Consider the following 18,840-nt stretch of genomic DNA (forward strand, 5'->3'; position numbering starts at 1 on the left):
TATTTTTAAACACTGTTTCCACTTTTTTTTTTTTCACACCAAATTTTTTATTAATTTTTTTGGGGTGTCCCTATATATTTTTAAACTTTTTTTTTACACAGTTTAATTTTAAATGACATTCCCAGGGGTTCAGGCTATTTTATTTAAGCCTACACCCCTAAACCCAAATTCTGTACTTTTTTTCGCCATGTAAAACATGGAGAAAAGTTATCCCCGTTTTTTTTAAAGACTTTTCGAACATACGAAAAGTCTTTGAAATTGAATACGGGGATAATTGAAATAGGCGAAAATGATTCCGACTTTTTGCAGCCTAATTGAATACCCCCCTAAGTATAATATATCCGTAACAATTCACATTAGAAATTTATCTTACAAAAACAAAAAAGGTGCTACCCACTGATTCAAATACAGATATACTAAACTAGAAGAGAAGAAAAAATTAGTTTACAGTAGGGTGCACAATATTTCCTTTCGTCTAAATCTAAAACCAATCTTTTTATTAGATATGCTCTAAAACAGGTATCAAAACAGCTTATTTATTTATATTATACATGAAATATATGTACCAAATATTAATATATAATCTCATAATGTTTAAAGTGAAATATAAAACCAAATAGTGTCAAAATAATAAAGTGATAAGAAAAATATTATGTGAATAAACAAAATATAAAAAAAAAAAAAGGCTGTGAACTGTTTTTATTCATAAATGCAAAAAATGCATCTGTTGTGTGTGTGGACCTCTAAAGCAAGTATGACTGTAAATGGTATAAATTGTAACTACAGTATTTCTAAATATCCTATTTTATTAATATCTTGAAAATAGACTTCCGGATTTCTAAGTTATGGGCATTTTGGAATATCTATTCCAAGGCTGACACCTTGACCCACTCTAAAGGCAAACGCATTTTACTCACCGAATTGGCAGCTGCTACTAAAAAAAAAAACAATCGTATCTCAAGGGATAGCTACAGACCCTTATCCAATGACATATTGTTTCCTAGAATATCATTCTTATTTATGATGGATTGGATGAAGGCATCAATCCACAAGGATTTGTTAGTGGAAACATTTGACACCTGGCTTCCATATATACACACTTTGTCACCTTGAGAAAATGTTCTCACCTCACTTCATGGTACAATTTGGAGGTTCTTACAAATGGTGTTCCTATCTGAGCCTATGAATATCTGAATTGCATTTCACCACTGTTCTCTATGCTATATGACCTTGGATGGGACTATATATAATATATTGCACCTACATATGAGCGTAACTTACTCATTTAGCGTCTAGTGCTCTTTTCTGTGTTAGACATAATAAATTGTATTCCTAATCCTCACGTGACGGAATGTATACTCTCGGAAACTGTACCCGTATACTATGATGTATTTTTCCTTTGCAATGGATCTTGGACATTTGATATTCTATAATGTCGATCAATAAAATTATATTACAAGTATAACAAAAAAAGAAAATAATAAAATCCTACACAGTAACTCTGAGGCTCCAGAGCAGTAAACCAACAGAAGAGGCCCATTTATTAATGATCACATTTTGAAATGCGATCAGGGCATGCAGTACTGCCCATAATCGCATTGCAAAATGCGATCATAGTGGCCAGATGTATTAACCGGCACATGAAGCAAATTTCCAGCCCGACGTCTCATCAGATTCTTGTTAGCCAAGAATATCTGATCTTGAGGGCCGGCTTCAGAATAACAATCTCCGTTTTGTGGGGCTGCCGGAGAAGGTGGAGGGTTCGGTCTCTGAGAAATTCCTTGAAGATTGGCTTGTGGCCTGGGTTGCTTTCTCCCCTCATTTTGCTGTGGAACGTGCTCACTGCAATCCTTTTCAGTTGCCAACGACTGGCGCACCTCCATGTACCTTAATAGCCAAACTCCTTTTCATTTGAAGCTAGGATTTACAATGGGACTAAAATTAACAATGCTGCCATTTGTGCAACCGGAAGATGCAAGATGCATCTTATTAAAAGTATAGACTAAAACCTGATATCCACCAGCTCAGAGCTGGTGCAGACACCAAAGGGTAAATTTATGTTGTGTTTTGCTTTGAATAGTATTATCTTTTTTAATTTCCTGCTTAAACATGTAAAAAAGATGAGGCTTATGGAAGAGAATATTGTAATCCAAAATATTTTTTTGCCCTGTTCTATAATCTAGATGGGCAGCGCAAACATTTCCTCTTCTGCAAATGCTGTCATCTTGCTACTGTACACAAAGTTGTGACATTGACAAACATGGAAGCTTTATAGCAGCTTTTTCTGTTGCATCTCAGTAGTTTTGTATTTAGTAAATGAGGCTCATGAACTGCAATCTCTACTAAAGCCATTTAGCACTATCTAGGATTGTACTGGCAAAGAAACTGATGTATCGTAGTAAAACAACCATAGTGTAATGCCTTACATTTATCACTAACATTCTGTATTACACTACAATTTATTAAAGCATAATCATGTCATTTTGTCATACTAATTGTAACAAAATGAGAGTACTGAATGAGAAGTAAAAAAATATTTTTTCACAATTCTATTTACCATCAGACTTCCTGAGGAAATTACTCATAGCATCAACCCATGCTAAAAAGGTCTTGGCAAAATACTCCTTTCCATATAGCTTCTCCATAGGCTCTCTCATCCTTGGACTCCAATTGGCTACATCTTTTACAGCTTAGAAAATAAAAAAAAAAAAGGGAGTGCATTTGTCACTGGTTCTACATTTCAATTCATGCAATCATTTCAATATATTAAGAATTTTGAGAAAAAAATGACCATAACTTTATTTCACATCATACAAATATAATCTAAAAGTAAATAACTCTAGTCACTAGATGGCAACAAAGCACATATACAATGTAATGTAAAAAGTACAGTATGATTCATTTGACAGATAAAATCAATAGAAACAAAAGACAGAACAAAAAACTAATTAGTAGAATTGTAGAGTCAGTCTCTATTAGGTATTTTAATCTACCTTCACACTAGCTTACTGATAGTGACGTTTTTAGACTGTTAGACAAATTCTTGTTTAGAAAGATAATCATTTTTGGTTTTGTAAATGACAAGTGATATATGAAAAAAAAAATTATATATATATATATATATATATATACACACACAGTCAGGTGCATAAATATTGGGACATTGACAGAATTTTCATATTTTGGCCTCTATTCACCACCACAATGGCTTTGAAATGAAACAAACAAGATGTGCTTTAACTGCAGACTTTCAGATTTAATTTGAGGGTAATTACATCCAAATCAAGTGAACGATGTAGGAATTACAACGGTTTCTGTATGTGCCTCCCACTTTTTAAGGGGCCAAAAGTAATGGGACAGACTAAACAATCCTAAATCTAAATTTCACTTTTTAATACTTTGTTGCAAATCCTTTGCAGGCAATTACGGCCTGCAGTCTGGAACGCATAGACATCACCAGACGCTGGGTTTTATCCCTGGTGATGCTCTGCCAGGTCTCTACTGCAAATATCTTCAGTTCCTACTTGTTCTTTGGGTATTTTCCCTTCAGTTTTGGCTTCATCAAGTGAAATGCATGCTCAATCGGATTCAGGTCAGGGGATTGACTTGGCCATTGCATAGCCTTAAAAAACTCTTTGGTTGCTTTTGCAGTATGCTTCTGGTCATTGTCCATCTGCACTGTGAAGCGCCGTCCAATGAGTTCTGAAGCATTTGACTGAATATGAGCATATAATATTGCCCAAAACACTTCAGAATTCATTCTGCTGCTTTTGTCAGCAGTCACATCATCAATAAATACAAGGGAACCAGTTCCATTGGCAGCCATACATGCCCACGCCATGACACTACCACCACCATGCTTCACTGATGAGGTGGTATGTTTTGGATCATGAGCAGTTCCTTTACTTCTCCATACTCTTCTCTTCCCATCACTCTGGTACAAGTTGATCTTTGTCGCATGTGTCCATAGGATGTTGTTCCAGAACTGTAATGGCTTTTTTAGATGTTGTTTGTCAAACTGTAATCTGGTCTTCCTGGTTTTGTGGCTCACCAATGGTTTACATCTTGTGGTAAACCCTCTATATTCACTCTTGTGAAGTCTTCTCTTGATTGTTGACTTTGACACATATACACCTACCTCCTGGAGAGTGTTCTTGATTTGGCCAACTGTTATGAAGGGGTTTTTCTTCACCAGGGAAATAATTCTTCTGTCATCCACCACAGTTGTTTTCCGTGGTCTTCCGGTGTTGCTGAGCTCTCCGATGCGTTCTTTCTTTTTAAGAATGTTCCAAACAGTTGATTTGGCCACACATAATGTTGTTGCTATCTCTCTGATGGGTTTGTTTTGATTTTTCAGCCTAATGATGGCTTGCTTCACTGATAGTGACAGCTCTTTGGATCTCATATTGAGAGTCGATAGCAACTGATTCCAAATGCAAATGTCACACCTAGAATCAACTCCAGACCTTTTACCTGCTTAATTGATAATGAAATAACGAGAGAATAGCCCACACCTGTCCATGAAATAGCTTTTGAGTTGATAGTCCCATTACTTTTGGCCCCTTAAAAAGTGGGAGGCACATATAGAAACCGTTGTAATTCCTACACCGTTCTCCTGATTTGGATGTAATTACCCTCAAATTAAATCTGAAAGTCTGCAGTTAAAGCACACATTGTTTGTTTCATTTCAAAGCCATTGTGGTGGTGAATAGAGGCCAAAATATGAAAATTCTGTCAATGTCCCAATATTTATGTACCTGACTGTATATATATATATATATATATATATTCCAAGATAGCCTGGCACTCTGGATACCATGAACAATAGTAGGGTGCCTTCCTAAATTAAACATGCAATCTCCAGGGTCCTTAGAAATAAGAACAAGGCAGCACTCCAAATCACAGTAGAAAAAAAAAACTGTATTCAATTCATCATTGTGGCAAAAAAACACACTATATACATATTTAATGGTCCTCAGATTTATTCTTCAGGATAAGTCACTGGCAGTGCAAACAAACAATCATATATATATATATATATATATATATATATAGACAGGATCAACAGAGATGGCGATGGTGAACCATGGAATCTACCCACACAGGGTAGTTAAACTAAGTTTTGCCACACCTAGGGGCTGCCTTGTGAAGAGAGTCCAGGTGTGGGCTGATGAGAAGGCAGACCAGGCAGGCTGCCGTTGGAGACAGTCTAAGCGGGACTGTGGCAGCCAGAGAGCCCAGTGAAGCTAAGCCAAGCCATTGGGGGCCAGGGGGACCTGAGTCCAGACCAGCAGGAGGCAGGGAGTACTGCAAATCTCAGACTGTACATTTAAAGACATTGAAGCAGCTAAGCTGCAGGCTGAGGAAGCCAGAGCCTAAACCTGTAGGAGACCGGGAAAGACACCAAGACTGACTGTGTTTTGTGTAGCTGTGGCAGCCAAGCCAAGCCAGGCTGGAGCGAATCATGAAGAGACTTTATTTGCAGACTAGCTACCCAAAGGTAGTCAGGGGTGAAGTAGTGAGTGAGTGCCCTAAATGGGGGCTAGGCGTTTGCTGTTTTCTTTCTACAGTATGCTGACAGTAAAGCACTTATCTTTTATTTATACCTGAAAAGATGTGTGGACCCTGATTGAGCACCTTAGATACTGCACCACTGACACCCATCTACCAGCAAATTACCCCTAATTACCCCAAGTTATCAGAATATGGTGGAAAATGTGGGCAATACAGGTCTACACAATTCGATCTACGCAGAAAATGGATTACTGCAGCTAAATGGAGATATGGATGCTCACTGCACCTGCATGGTGAATACTCGTCAAGGTGGTGAGTGAAGATCAGTCTGTTTGAACAGAAAAGTTGTCTGCATATGGAAAACAGTTATGACACATGAGTATTTAAAGTGTTGCAGCACTGGAAGGGTTAAAGGAAAATTTGTGTTTTATCCTGCTGAAATGTTCAAGCTCGTTAAGTCAAGGCGTGGCTAATCAAGTGTGGTGTAGAACAGAGATTCCTTTAGAAAGGCTGTTAAAGATACAGTGCTTGATTCATGCTGGTAATTGTAGTGCTACATGAAGAAAAATGTTTTGCTGTATTAAAAATACTTTTGAAGGCAAAGTGTAATATAGTGAAAACAAAAGCAAGTTATTCCTGTGTGTTGTGTGTCAAGAATTATGGGAAATAAACAGAAATATGTTAAAGGCAGAAGGCCTGCTACAAAGGTTCAGTCTCAATCTGTAGAGATGAAAGTCCAGGACTGGAGTGTCCAGTTTGAAAGTAAAAGTCTGTTACAATGAAGTGATTTAAAAGTAGTTTGAAATCCTCTGTGGTGACTCTCTTCAAAATGCTGTGGCTCCGGGTAATGTTCCAGAGAAAGACATTTAATTTGACTAAACAGAGTAAAACGGTCAGTATGTGTAATGAGGTGCAAGGTCACCAGGAGAGGACTAAATCAGCATAGAAAAATTTTACTCTCTGTGTGAAGTTTGGAGTGAAACACTTTTACGCTATTGTGACCAGATGAGTGACTTAGAGGAAAAGTAAACGAAAGAAAAGCTTTTGCATGCGCAAACTGAAAAGACGTTACAAAGTGAGTTGTCCTCTTTGAAAATAGCATTTGAGCAGGAGGAAATATAAAGACGTAAAGCTCTTAAAGAGACAGACCTCAAATTAGTGGTTATGTCTGAACGCTTTGAGGAGGCTGCAGCATTAAAGTCTATGATAAAGTGTGATGTGCTGCTAGCAAAGAATAAAGTATTAGAGCGAGACATGGTTGAATTGCATCAAAAGTGTGACACTTCAGCAGAAAGTGGAAGAATTAAAAGAATGTGTCAAGGGACACCAGATTGACGCAGCTCGCTCAAAGAAAAGTGGCAGATCTAACTGATGTTAGAAGGAAGATACTTTTGTGGAATTCACTAGAAAGTAAGACTTGCAGAGTGTGATTTAGAAATAAATTCTCTGAGAAGCTCTGTGAATGTTCGGAAGAAAGGGAGAAATGTCTCCAGATGCTGCAGAAAGAGCGTGATGCAAAGGACATGGAGGTAGTCCATCTTGAGGCAAGCTTTAAGGAACAAGAACAGACACTCCAATACAACTTGGCTGCAGCCAAAGCAGTTTCAGAATGTCTGACAGAAAGGAACTTATTTCTGGAGGAAAGTCTGCATAAAACTGCAGAGCAAAGTGAATCATTGGAATAAAAAACTTAACCAGGCACATGGCGTGGCTAGGAAATTGCAAGTGAGAACCTTGAGAAATGTCTGCTAAGTACACATAGCCAGTTGCAGAAATGGAAAGAAATACCGAAGAACTGGAGTTGCAATGTGAATTAAACGTGGCAGAGTCTCAAATGGCTGTACAAAAGTTGACACTTGCTGAATTTGAGTTGTGGAGAGCAATCTTCTGCAGTCGGAGAGCAAGTTGGAAAGTGCCATGACGAAAATTGCCCAGCTGGAAGAGCAGCTGTCTGCGGCTCAGAAAAAATTCCACATGGTAGTTGGAAAAGCAGGGGAAGCTGAATAGCAGTCTAAGATTCTAATCAAAATGTCGTTCAATATCTCCACTGAGCCTAGTGTGACAGAAGTGCATAAACACAGGTGCAATTGCTACAGCTTGATCCTAAAAAGGCTGGTGTGCAGAGTGATATGCTATCGGTGCAGTGTCTTGTGTGATGAGCAGCGGACGAGCAGTGAGATGCTTGAACAAAGTAATGTTTCAGAAGAGTGATGTTTGTCATCAGCAATTTGACAATGAAGATGTCCTCATTAAATGTCACGTGTCCAAGAAGGGACAAAAGCATCAAAGTTGGGAAATTTTCTGAAAGACTGTCTTGAAAAAGGGGGTGAAGTACCTTTAGTGTCTTTCAGCTTACAGTGATAGCTGAGGGTTTGAAGTCCTCCCAAAGGGGAACAGGTCCAGATTGCAAAACGGTCTTAATTTGATGATAAAGAAGTGACATATACAGATGATGATCGCATTCCTGTGAAGCAAATGTAAAGGATGTACAGAAGTCTACAGAGATGCACATGGCTTCCACATATGAGACTCGATTGTCACCATGTGATTTGAATGTGACCCAATCACACCGTTTTTTTGTGGAAAGCAGAGCCTTAAAGAAAGTTTATACTGACAGTCTGGTGAAGAGTAATGCTCATGTATGTGAAACAATGCTTGAAATGCTGCTGAATTTGTGTGGAAGTGGAGTGGTCTCAAATTACAAAGATTGAAGCAAAAAGTCCAGCTAAACAGAATTTAAAAAAGACCTCTGTGGAGAATGAACTACAACCTGTGCTGGTGGAACATTTGGAAGTTGTTCATCATATTTTCAGGTCCCAAAAAGCAGATGCACAAGAAAATCCAAGTGATATAAGCTTTTTTGAAGTGGCAGGTAGCCATCAAAGCCGTGAGATAAAGTTTGTGAGTCAATGGAGCAAAGATTCAAGTATTTTACGAGGACATGAGAGTCCGAATCTGAGGGTGGCAGTGCCAGTACATGCTCTGATGACATACAGCTTGAAAACTGTGATGCTAATGACTCTCAGGATGAGGATGGCACTTTGAAAGAAAATTATTTACCAATGAAGTATGCCAATAGTCAATATCATAGCCAATAGTCAATATCATGCTTCAAGGCTGACAAGGGAAAGATGTTGCAAACAGAAGTTGGCCAAAGGATTTGACTGTGAATGGTTTAAGCAAGAGGAACCATAATTTTAACGTTGCCTCTGTAATCATAGTCCTCGCAGAAAGTGATGAAGAGGAAGAGTATCAAATCTTGCTCTCTGGGGTGGGGTAAATTGTTTCGACATCCGAAAACCCCATCAAGCAAGTACTTGCCGATTCACAGAAACCTATAAAGTGCCGTAAAGTGAGAAAAAGTTAGGTTATGTGTGGGAATGTGGTGAAAGGCCCTGATAAGAATAATAAAGACTTCGCCATGAGAATGCCTCATCAGTAATATAGGCATTTAGGGTCATTTAGAGTTGGATGCAAACAGGTTTTGAGCATAAACACCAAAAACAACAAAAAAACACCATCTAGAGAGGTTGAATAGGCTATAGAAGTGGAGTGTAAGGTTAGGTCAAGTACAGTAAAGATATGTTAGTGAAATCACTCTAAAGCAGGCCTGACCAACCTGTGGCTCTCCAGCTGTTGTGAAAAGTCCCAGCATGCCCTGACAGTTATAGCATTCCCCAATAGCAAAACTGTGGCAGAGCATGCTGGGACTTGTAGTTTCACATAGCTGAAGAGCCACAGGTTGGCCAGGCCTGCTCTAAAGTAAGGTAGGCACAGCCACAGATTTGCCTGCCAGGTGGTGTATCCGTTGATCATCAGAATGGACCATTGCAATGTCAAAAAAATAATTATATAGTACAGATTCCAACCAGCCTGGGAACTATAAACTGCTTGGGTATGCTGACATTTTTAGAACTACAAGTGTCAGCATATTAATGGTTTCCAGAGCATGGTGGCACTAGTATATACAGTAAGCATCAGCATGCCCTGGCATCTAATGCCCACTGGAAACTGCAGTGCCACAGAGAAACAAAAGTTTACATTATAAAAAACAGTGAAAAATTACTTTATTAAAACGAGGACACAATTTTCTTTTTCAGCAATGTATCATTCACCTAAATCTGAGGGAACTCTCTTCTTTCCTTGAATCCAATGGGAAGAAGAAAAAACAAACTCATTGATGTGGCTGCATCGTGATATGCATAAAAAGTACCTGGATTGCTTAAAACTTACCTTAATGCAGACCCATTTACTTTTGTATTTTAAGTAGTATGTATCGTAAGCTATGCGTCACTCAAAATAAACCTGCAAACGCAGCTTTTTGATGGCACACATTTTACGCCTGCACTTTGTACACAAATGCATCCAGCACTCTATCCAGCCTCTCAACCTCCGGTATAAGAGAACTGATGAATTAGCATTAGCCAGCAATAGCTTTTTTTTTTTTTTTTTTAACTATCTTCTGCCTCTTGGCAAGGTCGCTATATGTTTTGTTCTCCAAATAAGTATGTCTTTCCACTGACAATTTAATTTGTAATACATCTGTGTGTGATACTAAACATGTACATCCAGCACTTTTTTAAATTACTAAAAACATGTTAATTCATGGCTGCAACTGCACTTTAAAGCTGTTAAATATTATTACCATTATAAAGCTCTAGATCCTCTTCAGTCACAGAAGCATTGGCTCCCCATACAACAAGCTTATGAATAAGGGATGTGTAAGACCCAGCTGCTATGAGTGCAGTTATACCCCCATCACTCCATCCTAGTAAGGAGAATTTCTTGAAATTTAGAGCCTACAACAAAGAGAAATGTTATGAATATATATTTCCCAGAGAGTCAATTATTAAACCTATTGTTTCCACAACTCAATACAAAGTATCACCTAAACAGTGTTGATAAAAATTTGTCCCGACCTGATTGCCTCTATTATTGCAAAATTGGCACATTGCTTAGTTTCAGATCTATAGACAAAACCTAATGTTAAAGCGAACCACAAGACGATATGCTCCATGTGCGATATCGTCTAGGGTTTGCCCTGCAGTGCCGGGCTCAATGTCGTTAACAACATTGAGCACCCACACTGAACGATACTGTTCAGTGAGATCACTCTCTATCATCCCCGTACTTGCAGAACCTGACGATGTCGTCAGATTGCCCTGCAAGTACTGCGGGAGCGCGCATAGCTGGTCGTTGACTGCATAGCCACTGGACGATATTGTGGACAATGAACGATAATGTTAACGTTCAAATTGTCCAATATATCGTCTAGTGGATACGCGACTTTAGTGAAGACAACTTTTTTAAAAACACAAAAAACTCTTTTTCAATTTATTTAATGAACAAAGTTACCCAATAACAACTGTCACTGTGTAAAACTATAATTTCCCACTAAAGCCAGATGATTTAGCGTAGCCAGACCTCATTACAGCAAGCCTCTCAAAATATACAATGAAGTAATTTTACAATAAACATCAAGACAAGTTGCCAGTGCAAAGATTTAACAATATCTTCCTGAAGAGATCAGAATGAGTTATTGAAATCCATCAATTTGGAAAAGGCTACAAATCTATTTCTAAAGTACTGGGTCTCCACAGACTCATAACCTCCACTTAGAAAACACTTGGATTAGTGAATCTGTTCCAAGGGCGCAGCGTAAAATCATGCACATAGTCTCAAAGAACCCTAAACCCACATTGCCTTGGATAAGGTCAGTGTTCATGAGTCCATAATCAGAAAGCATGTGCCAAACAGACTAGGAGAGTAGCCAGGTGGAAACCACTGCTAACCAACAGAAATACTGGCATCTCATTTCGATGACTTGCCATAATTGGAACCATGAATTCTGCGCTGTATCACAAACATTCTTAAGATCTGTACGTGAGATGAACAGTAGGTGAGTCATGCCAAATCATAAAGAGAGTACACATCAAAATAGCTGAAAAAAAGCAAAATATTGGAGTGGTCTTATCAAAGTTCAGATCTAAACAGAATAGTAATGTATGCAGTGCCGTGTAGGGTAAACATAAAAGGTCTGCTTTCAAGTCGCACGCAATGTCAATGTTAGACACAGTTGAATGATTTTTATACAACCTATGCATCCAGAGCTTGTGTGCACAGAGTTGCAGTTGTGATCAAGACGCACACCGTCTCAACAATATCTTGAAAATGTATTATGCGTACCTTGGCGGTGACTATGCGGACGCACAAAGATGGTCTGTCTTATGGGAGGATTGTAGGCATGTCACTGAAGTAGTTGCAAACTCAGACTCATAATCGATCACATTGGAGGCCATACTCTGATGTAGAATCTACATATAACATGAGTCTAGTGCAAGTTTCGATGGTACGACTTATAGTTGTGTCTAAAGATGAGTCAAGTGGTATTTGAGTGTATTTGAGTGTTTAAAGATGCTCAAAGTGGGCGACTCAGTCCTTGCACCTTGCAGACACATAGCTGTACACCATGGAAGGGCTTATAGCGGTATTAGCATAAAATCACAGAGGCGTCCAACTCAGAATCAGTAACAGGGTAACAGAGCATAAATAGAGTACACATAGGCAGACCATATCATAAGCACACAGCATAAGAACCAAACATATAATCAGATACATTGAAAGGGGTTTGGGTAGGGAACTTGCTGAAGTTGATTCAGTGCTCAGTGATCCTCTACCCTGAATGGGCGAGCAAACACAGTCAGAGAGATAAGGGAGCAGAGCAATGGTGACCTGGATAATGCAAGGAAAGAACAAGAAGGTAGAGGACTCTGTGGTCGATTCAGACCCGGACACTAAGCTGCGCTCTCTCGCAGCAGTCAGGGGCCGGGTATGCAAATTCCGCAATCGCACTGTCTGGCTTATGGATGCTCTCTATGTTTTACGGCAGATTGAGCATACGCCGGTGTAATGACGCCCACTTTTCTTTCTTAGCACACATCTCCAGGAAGTGTATAATTAATCAGTAACATCGAGTGCCATCGGAGCTGCACGCAGCGCTTGAGGTAGACCCTACCCCACCGCAAGCACTGCGATCACTGCAGGCTGAAATTCAACCAAGTGACGTGTACAACGACGCCTACATGCTAATTATGGACGCTCATTAAACACCGTTTTGACACCTAGACACGCCTGCGTTCGCAGCACCACTCCCCCGTCCACAAGCACCTTCCCGTTACCATCCAGAAATGGCACTGTCTGTCACTCATAGTAGCGCTCAGTCTTTGTGCTACGAGCGCAGAATTCCTGATCGCTGTGACTTGCTTGCACACGCGCACTGCAACTTTTACGCATGCGCAGACAGGCGACTATCGGCTACAGCGTGCAATCGCGGTTTAGCGTCCGGGTCTGAATCAGCCCTTCTGCTCATAAAAGTATACATAATAAGGGGAAGGGGTGAACAGATGGAGCGTGAACTGGGAAGGAAATATAGCAGAGTTTTGGAAGAGAGGAGCATCAAGTAATCAGGATTGCTGGTACACTTTACTAAAAAAAAGGTATGTCTTAAGGGAATCGATATGATTTACCGGCGGGCGGGATGTTGAAAATCCTGACAAGGGCCGGTAATTAGCTTAACGCTCGTCCTCTCCCCCCCCTAACCCTCCCAATGTTGTGCCTAACCCTAACCTTCCCCCGGTGGTGCCTAAACCTAACCACCCCTCCCCACAGCCTAACCCTAACCTTGCACGGTCGATCCCTAAAACTAACTCCCCCATCCCCATCCCCGGCCTAACCCTAACCCGCATACTTATCTTCGGGATGCCGGCGGTCGTGATGCAGACATCGGTATATTGATCCTTTCAGGATGCCGGCATCGGTAGCCTGACATCCGGCAGCACGTCCGCCGGCATCTTGACTGGATCCCATTACAAGGGCAGGTTTAAAACTGGGGAGACCAGCTGAAAGTCTGATTGGTTGAGAGAGTCCAAAGGGGAGACCAGAGAACACAGTGAACAAAAGGCTGAGCATGAGTGATCAATGTGGAGAAGAGGTGTTGGTCTGAGCAGGAGCCAAGAGGGCCAGAGGGAATGTGGAAAGAGATGTGGTTAGAGTTGTAAGGAGGGGAAGAGTGGTTTAAGGTTTTGTGAGTGAGGGCGAATAGTTTAAACTAGATTCTACTTGGCACGGGGAGCCAGTGAAGCATGCTGCAAAGAGGGGAGGCAGACACAGTGGTATGGAAACCAGATTGAAGAGGGTTGAAAAGTGAGATGGAGGTGGAGATAGACAATCTTTTTAAAGGCTTTTATCGGCAAAGGGAAGCAGGGCGATAGGGCAGTAGTGTCTGGGTCAAGTGGGAGTTTCTTTTCCTTTCAGTGCATTGTTTTTTACTAAAGAAGTATTGCAAAACATGACTTACACAATAAAACACTAACAATACCAAAATGTCATGAGATCAATATGAACAAAGAAAGACAAGACTAAATAATATAAATAACAGGATATTGTCAATAAACTGTTGCAAAATGTGAACAAAATAAAATGAGTTCTTTTCCCAAATAGTTTCCTCCTACTCCCCCCACAGAACATCCTCCTGGCTTGATATTGAATCTAGCTATATCAATTCTCCAGACCTATCTTCGATATGGGGCCTACAAAAGAAACACCGCCCTCCTCCCTCTAACCTTCCTCCAGCACTCAAATCACTTAAATTTAATATTAGCACTCCTATATCTCCTCTTACCCCCATATGGTGTAACCCCAATTTCCCCCCAGGTTTGCATACAACCCGCATGAAGTCGTGGACAACAGTGTCCCTTAAATTTCCTGTTGATTGTACTTCACAAGGGCTCTGGCTCTCTCTCTCAGATCTACAACTACAATGTCCAACTCAATCCCTAAATCCCTTTGAATATTTGCAAATACGAAATTTTTTAGGCTCCCTACCACAGACCCCTCTTCTTCGCGACCTCACTCCTTTTGAAAGACTCTGTAAATATTGCCCTCTGTCCACAGGGATGATCTCTCAAATATTCGGCATCCTTATTGATGCTGCTCTGCCTACTAATAATTCCCATGAATCCTCCTGGGAGATAGATCTTGGCCCTCCACCTGACGAAGAGGCTTGGGATGACATGAGACTGGCAATTGCTAAAACCTCTATCTCTACCCACCTTAAAGAAACCTATTACAAATTGTATTACCATTAGTACTATACCCCAGCACGGCTCTCCCATATGTTCCCTTCTGCTTCACCCCTCTGCTTGAGAAATTGCGGCCTCCGGGGTATCCTAACCCATATTTGGTGGACCTGCCCGGCTCTTGAGCCCTTTTGGAACTCAGTTCTTGCTCTTCTGAATACTATCCTTGGAGACCTGATTCCAAAAGACCCATGGACCTTCCTTTTAAGTTACCCCCCTCCTGATCTCAGCACCCGCTCTGTTAAATTGTTGTCCCACATCTGAGTTGCTGCTAGAAGCTTGATTGCTTGTAACTGGGAAAACCCTCTTCCACCAACCCTCTGCCCTAAAATCACAAATCCGGCATATAGCAAAAATGGAAAATATTACCTACTATCTTCATGATAGAGGCCATATGATCTCACAAGTATGGGCTCCATGGCTCTCATACGACAACGCTTCGCTGCCTCTGCTCACTACCCATATGTGATTCATGCGCGATGGTTGAGTCTGCCCCCCCCCAATCTGATTTCTCTATGCAAACCTCCCTAACTAAATATTCTCCTCTCCTGTTATCCAAATGGCACTTTTTTTTCTTTCTGCCTTATAATACATTTTTCCCAGCAATTGGCATTTCCTATGATATTTTGTTTCTCTTGATAGTCCTGTTCCCATTCCCCCATTACCCTCCCACCCCCTCTACTGACCCCCCCATATGCTTAGTTATTTAATTTATTGAAAAAATAGCTCATGTATGTTGTTCACTATATCTGAAATACAACCTTGTCAGGATCTTGTGTTTCCATGTATATGATATAGATTGAGCTAGAGTAGGAAAAAGTATATGATGTCTATGACATTAGTTATATTGTCACAAGGATCTCTGTCAAAAATAAACCCAACCTGGTCTCCGTGAATGAGTCCTGGGAGGGCATGGTTTTAATCAGTTAGAAATAAAACTTTATGCCAAGGTATCATTAAATGTTTAAAAGGGAGATTGGTCTATAGCTGGGGCACAAAAAGGGAGAATGGTTATATGCGGCTCCAGTGATTGCTGAAAGAATTTTGTCACCTCAGAGATGTAAGAATACTGAATTTGAACCTCTATACACTCCTGCCTATACCTTCTAATATCCTTCCTATAAACCTCTAAGGATGATGCCATTTTGCGTACGCAGTCATACAGTAAATAAAGACTCCAGACCTTGAACCTGTGGTTCCAAAGCAAAGTATTATTCAAGTAAAAGTACAGTCAGTTACACGCTATGATCCAAGTACAATTTAGCGCAAAGAAATTATACAGACCCAAGTACAGTTATACATACGCAAGCGCTCTGGACCAGATCCCGGCATCAGCAATCAGCAAGAAGACTAGCAACCCAGGGTCAGAGCACACATATTTATACCCCCCCAGAAATAGACAACACAATAGAGGAGTTTGTTGCTGATCCCATTGGTTCCCAGTGCGGGTGCATTTGTTACAGGGCATTTAACAGGTTGGTTCAAATGGACACAGAACAGCCTCTAACAGCTTGTTGCCTCCTCTATTTCCCCTGCATGCACAAAAATACATTTTGGTTCTTTATGTCTTTACGGTCCATAAGTTGCGAACGCATGTTCCGATCTTCACACCGTTGATACCGGAAAGCTGTGGATAAAGTGCGGATCAGTATAATATCAAACACGGCTTACTTATCATGTATTAAACCTTAGATACCAAAATAGTCTTTATTTCACAGCATTTGTAATAAATGAATAAAACTTGGATCTTTTACTTTATAGCTATGGAACCTTTTGTGTAAGTGTGCATTATGTAAGTATTAGGGATATGGGAAAAGACGCTAGCTAGGTTTATCTTATTTGGGGCACATGTGCACGCATGCAGCTAATAAACAGTGTTCGCATGCAGGATATTGTGCATTCGCTACTGAGCGTCATGTTAGCAGCGCAACTGTGCGTAATGTGCGGTGTTTATGCATGAGATTCTATCTATGATGGACTTAACATATATATATATATATATATATATATATATATACACACACATATCTCATTCCTTACTTACAGTTTCAAAACTGCAATGCAAATGTGTTACCCCCAGCTGTGAAGCCAGGGCCATTCTGTCTGGGTGTGGGACTAAAACCTGTTTAGGATTCAGACAATTCAATTGTGTAGATCAATGTCTGGGTTATATTACAATTACCACAACTATACTTGTCTATATACAGGGATTCCCAATTTGTATGTAAAACACTCACAGTATTCTGGTGTATTGTGTACTCTATTTACTTTTCTCAGGAGGCTGTTTTTCTAGTTGTTTTTGGTAGATTATCAAAAACATTGCCATCTGTACTTAGCTCGTGAGTTGTAACTTAAAATGGCGCTGGTCGCAAAATGGCCTCTTGCAGTTTCTTATTTTAAAGATGGAGTCTTGCTGTCATTCGAAGATGGCATCGCGCACGCTAATTTTTACGCTGATTCCGTCTCAGCCACTAATCCAGCTTCGACAGTCCACCCTTTGATAGCAAACAACATGCTATCACACTCTGATTTAAAATTAATTTAGGCATACATTTATATATATTACTTAATGTTATTAGGGGATGGCACAAGGTGGTTCTTAATCCATCAATAATGTGTCTCTAGGAGGGGACATAAAACTACCATTATACGCACACCGCGGACCTTGGGAGAACATGTGAAAGATGTGGGGATGCACCAGTCCTATAAAGGAAGTTTTGATGGGGAATTAGGGACTTACATTATTTGTTATTAATAACATTTTGATAATACTTTTTATGCACATCTAAATATAATACATTATATGATGGTATTTCTAGTTCAGGGTTGTAATGCAGTTCTATATTTACCTCATTATTCATATTGCCATTACTGACCACCATCATAATTTTGTTCTTTCGTCTTACTCTATTTTTACATTTTCCACACTTCAACGCAATAGGAACATACCGGACACATAGGTCAATTACTATGATGACAATCAGTATAAGGATCAAGAATTTGCCTATGCTGGCGATCACTTCCTGGACCCATTCCCCTAGGCCTGAGAACCATTTCACTGGGTTCAACCATGAGACCCATCCTTCTATTTTCTCCCCTACTTCAGCCACTGAAGCATTATGGTTCTTACGAAACTCCCATTTTAGCTGTAGAATTTCGTCCATCTTCTGGTCTATAACCTCTTTGGGGTCACTGGTATCATTGGTGACATAGGTGCAACACTTTACTCCAAATTGGGTGGCCAAAGTTACGCAATACCCTCCAGTAACAGCAGTTAAATAATTTAACACTAGTCTGTGTTGCACCAGTTCTTTCTTGTATGCTTGCAATTCTCTCACTGTATACCTGAATGTGTCATCATACATCTCGGTTATATTATCTATTAATTTAGCAAGTTCCTGAATATATCTAAAATTTAATGTACCCCGAGCGATTCTGGTGGGATCCAGTGCGACTAAAACTTGGAAGCCAGGTGTCTCACTAATTAACTGAGTGGCTTTATGCACGTCACCAGGTATCATATTTCGATTGCCTCTGTGTTCATACTGCGTGTGAAGATATGGTGATGGTGTGTTTTTATGGATACCGAGCATTACAACATGTGTGAGGGTCATAACTTCTGGGACTACTCTTCCCAGGTAACACAAACCTTCGGAACTCGGGGAGAGCCACTTATACGCCTTTCTTCCACATATAAAATACACTTTATCGGGGAGAACATAAGGAATAGTATGCATCATTATCATTAAACACATTTCCCTTGCAAACAATCCTATCTCAGGGTTTTCCATCTGGTACATGCAAGTCTTTGGTTGTATTATTTTAGCAATATAACCATCTGGTACCTTACCAATAATTTCTTTGGTGGCACTCAATGTGTACTGGTACCTAAAATGTTTCCCACAAGATTTAATTGAGCGTAACAGATCATGGTTTATGGACTCATTATCAGCTCTCTGTGAGAAGATCATCGTCTGATTATTCCCCGTCACTTCCCAACTCCCGGGTTTATTGGGGTTGGTTATGTTTAAACACAAAAGTGATCTATCTACTTGGAATTGATAGAGTTTGAAATGAGGTGGTTTGGATGAGAGGAATTTTCCATCCAATGTTTTCCCTTTTTGTAATTCTAAAATTTCCGTGATATTCAGCGGAAATGGCACCAGCCCTACGTTATGCTGTCCCTGTG

General features: G+C 40.1%; 1 protein-coding gene across 1 annotated transcript in view; it reads right to left on the reverse strand.

The window, feature by feature from the left end:
- Positions 1 to 18,840, reverse strand: part of BPHL (biphenyl hydrolase like) — a 152,055-nt gene that overhangs the window by 25,092 nt on the left and 108,123 nt on the right. The window contains exons 4-5 of the mRNA XM_088471794.1: positions 10,160 to 10,313; positions 2,558 to 2,689 (exon numbers count right to left, since the gene is read on the reverse strand). Of these exons, the coding sequence (XP_088327920.1) occupies positions 2,558 to 2,689; positions 10,160 to 10,313 (286 nt within the window). The remainder of the gene's footprint in view (positions 1 to 2,557; positions 2,690 to 10,159; positions 10,314 to 18,840) is intronic.

This window comes from Taudactylus pleione, unplaced genomic scaffold (assembly GCF_031769625.1).
Source record: "Taudactylus pleione unplaced genomic scaffold, aTauple2 ptg000116l, whole genome shotgun sequence".
NCBI classification, from domain to species: domain Eukaryota; kingdom Metazoa; phylum Chordata; class Amphibia; order Anura; family Myobatrachidae; genus Taudactylus; species Taudactylus pleione.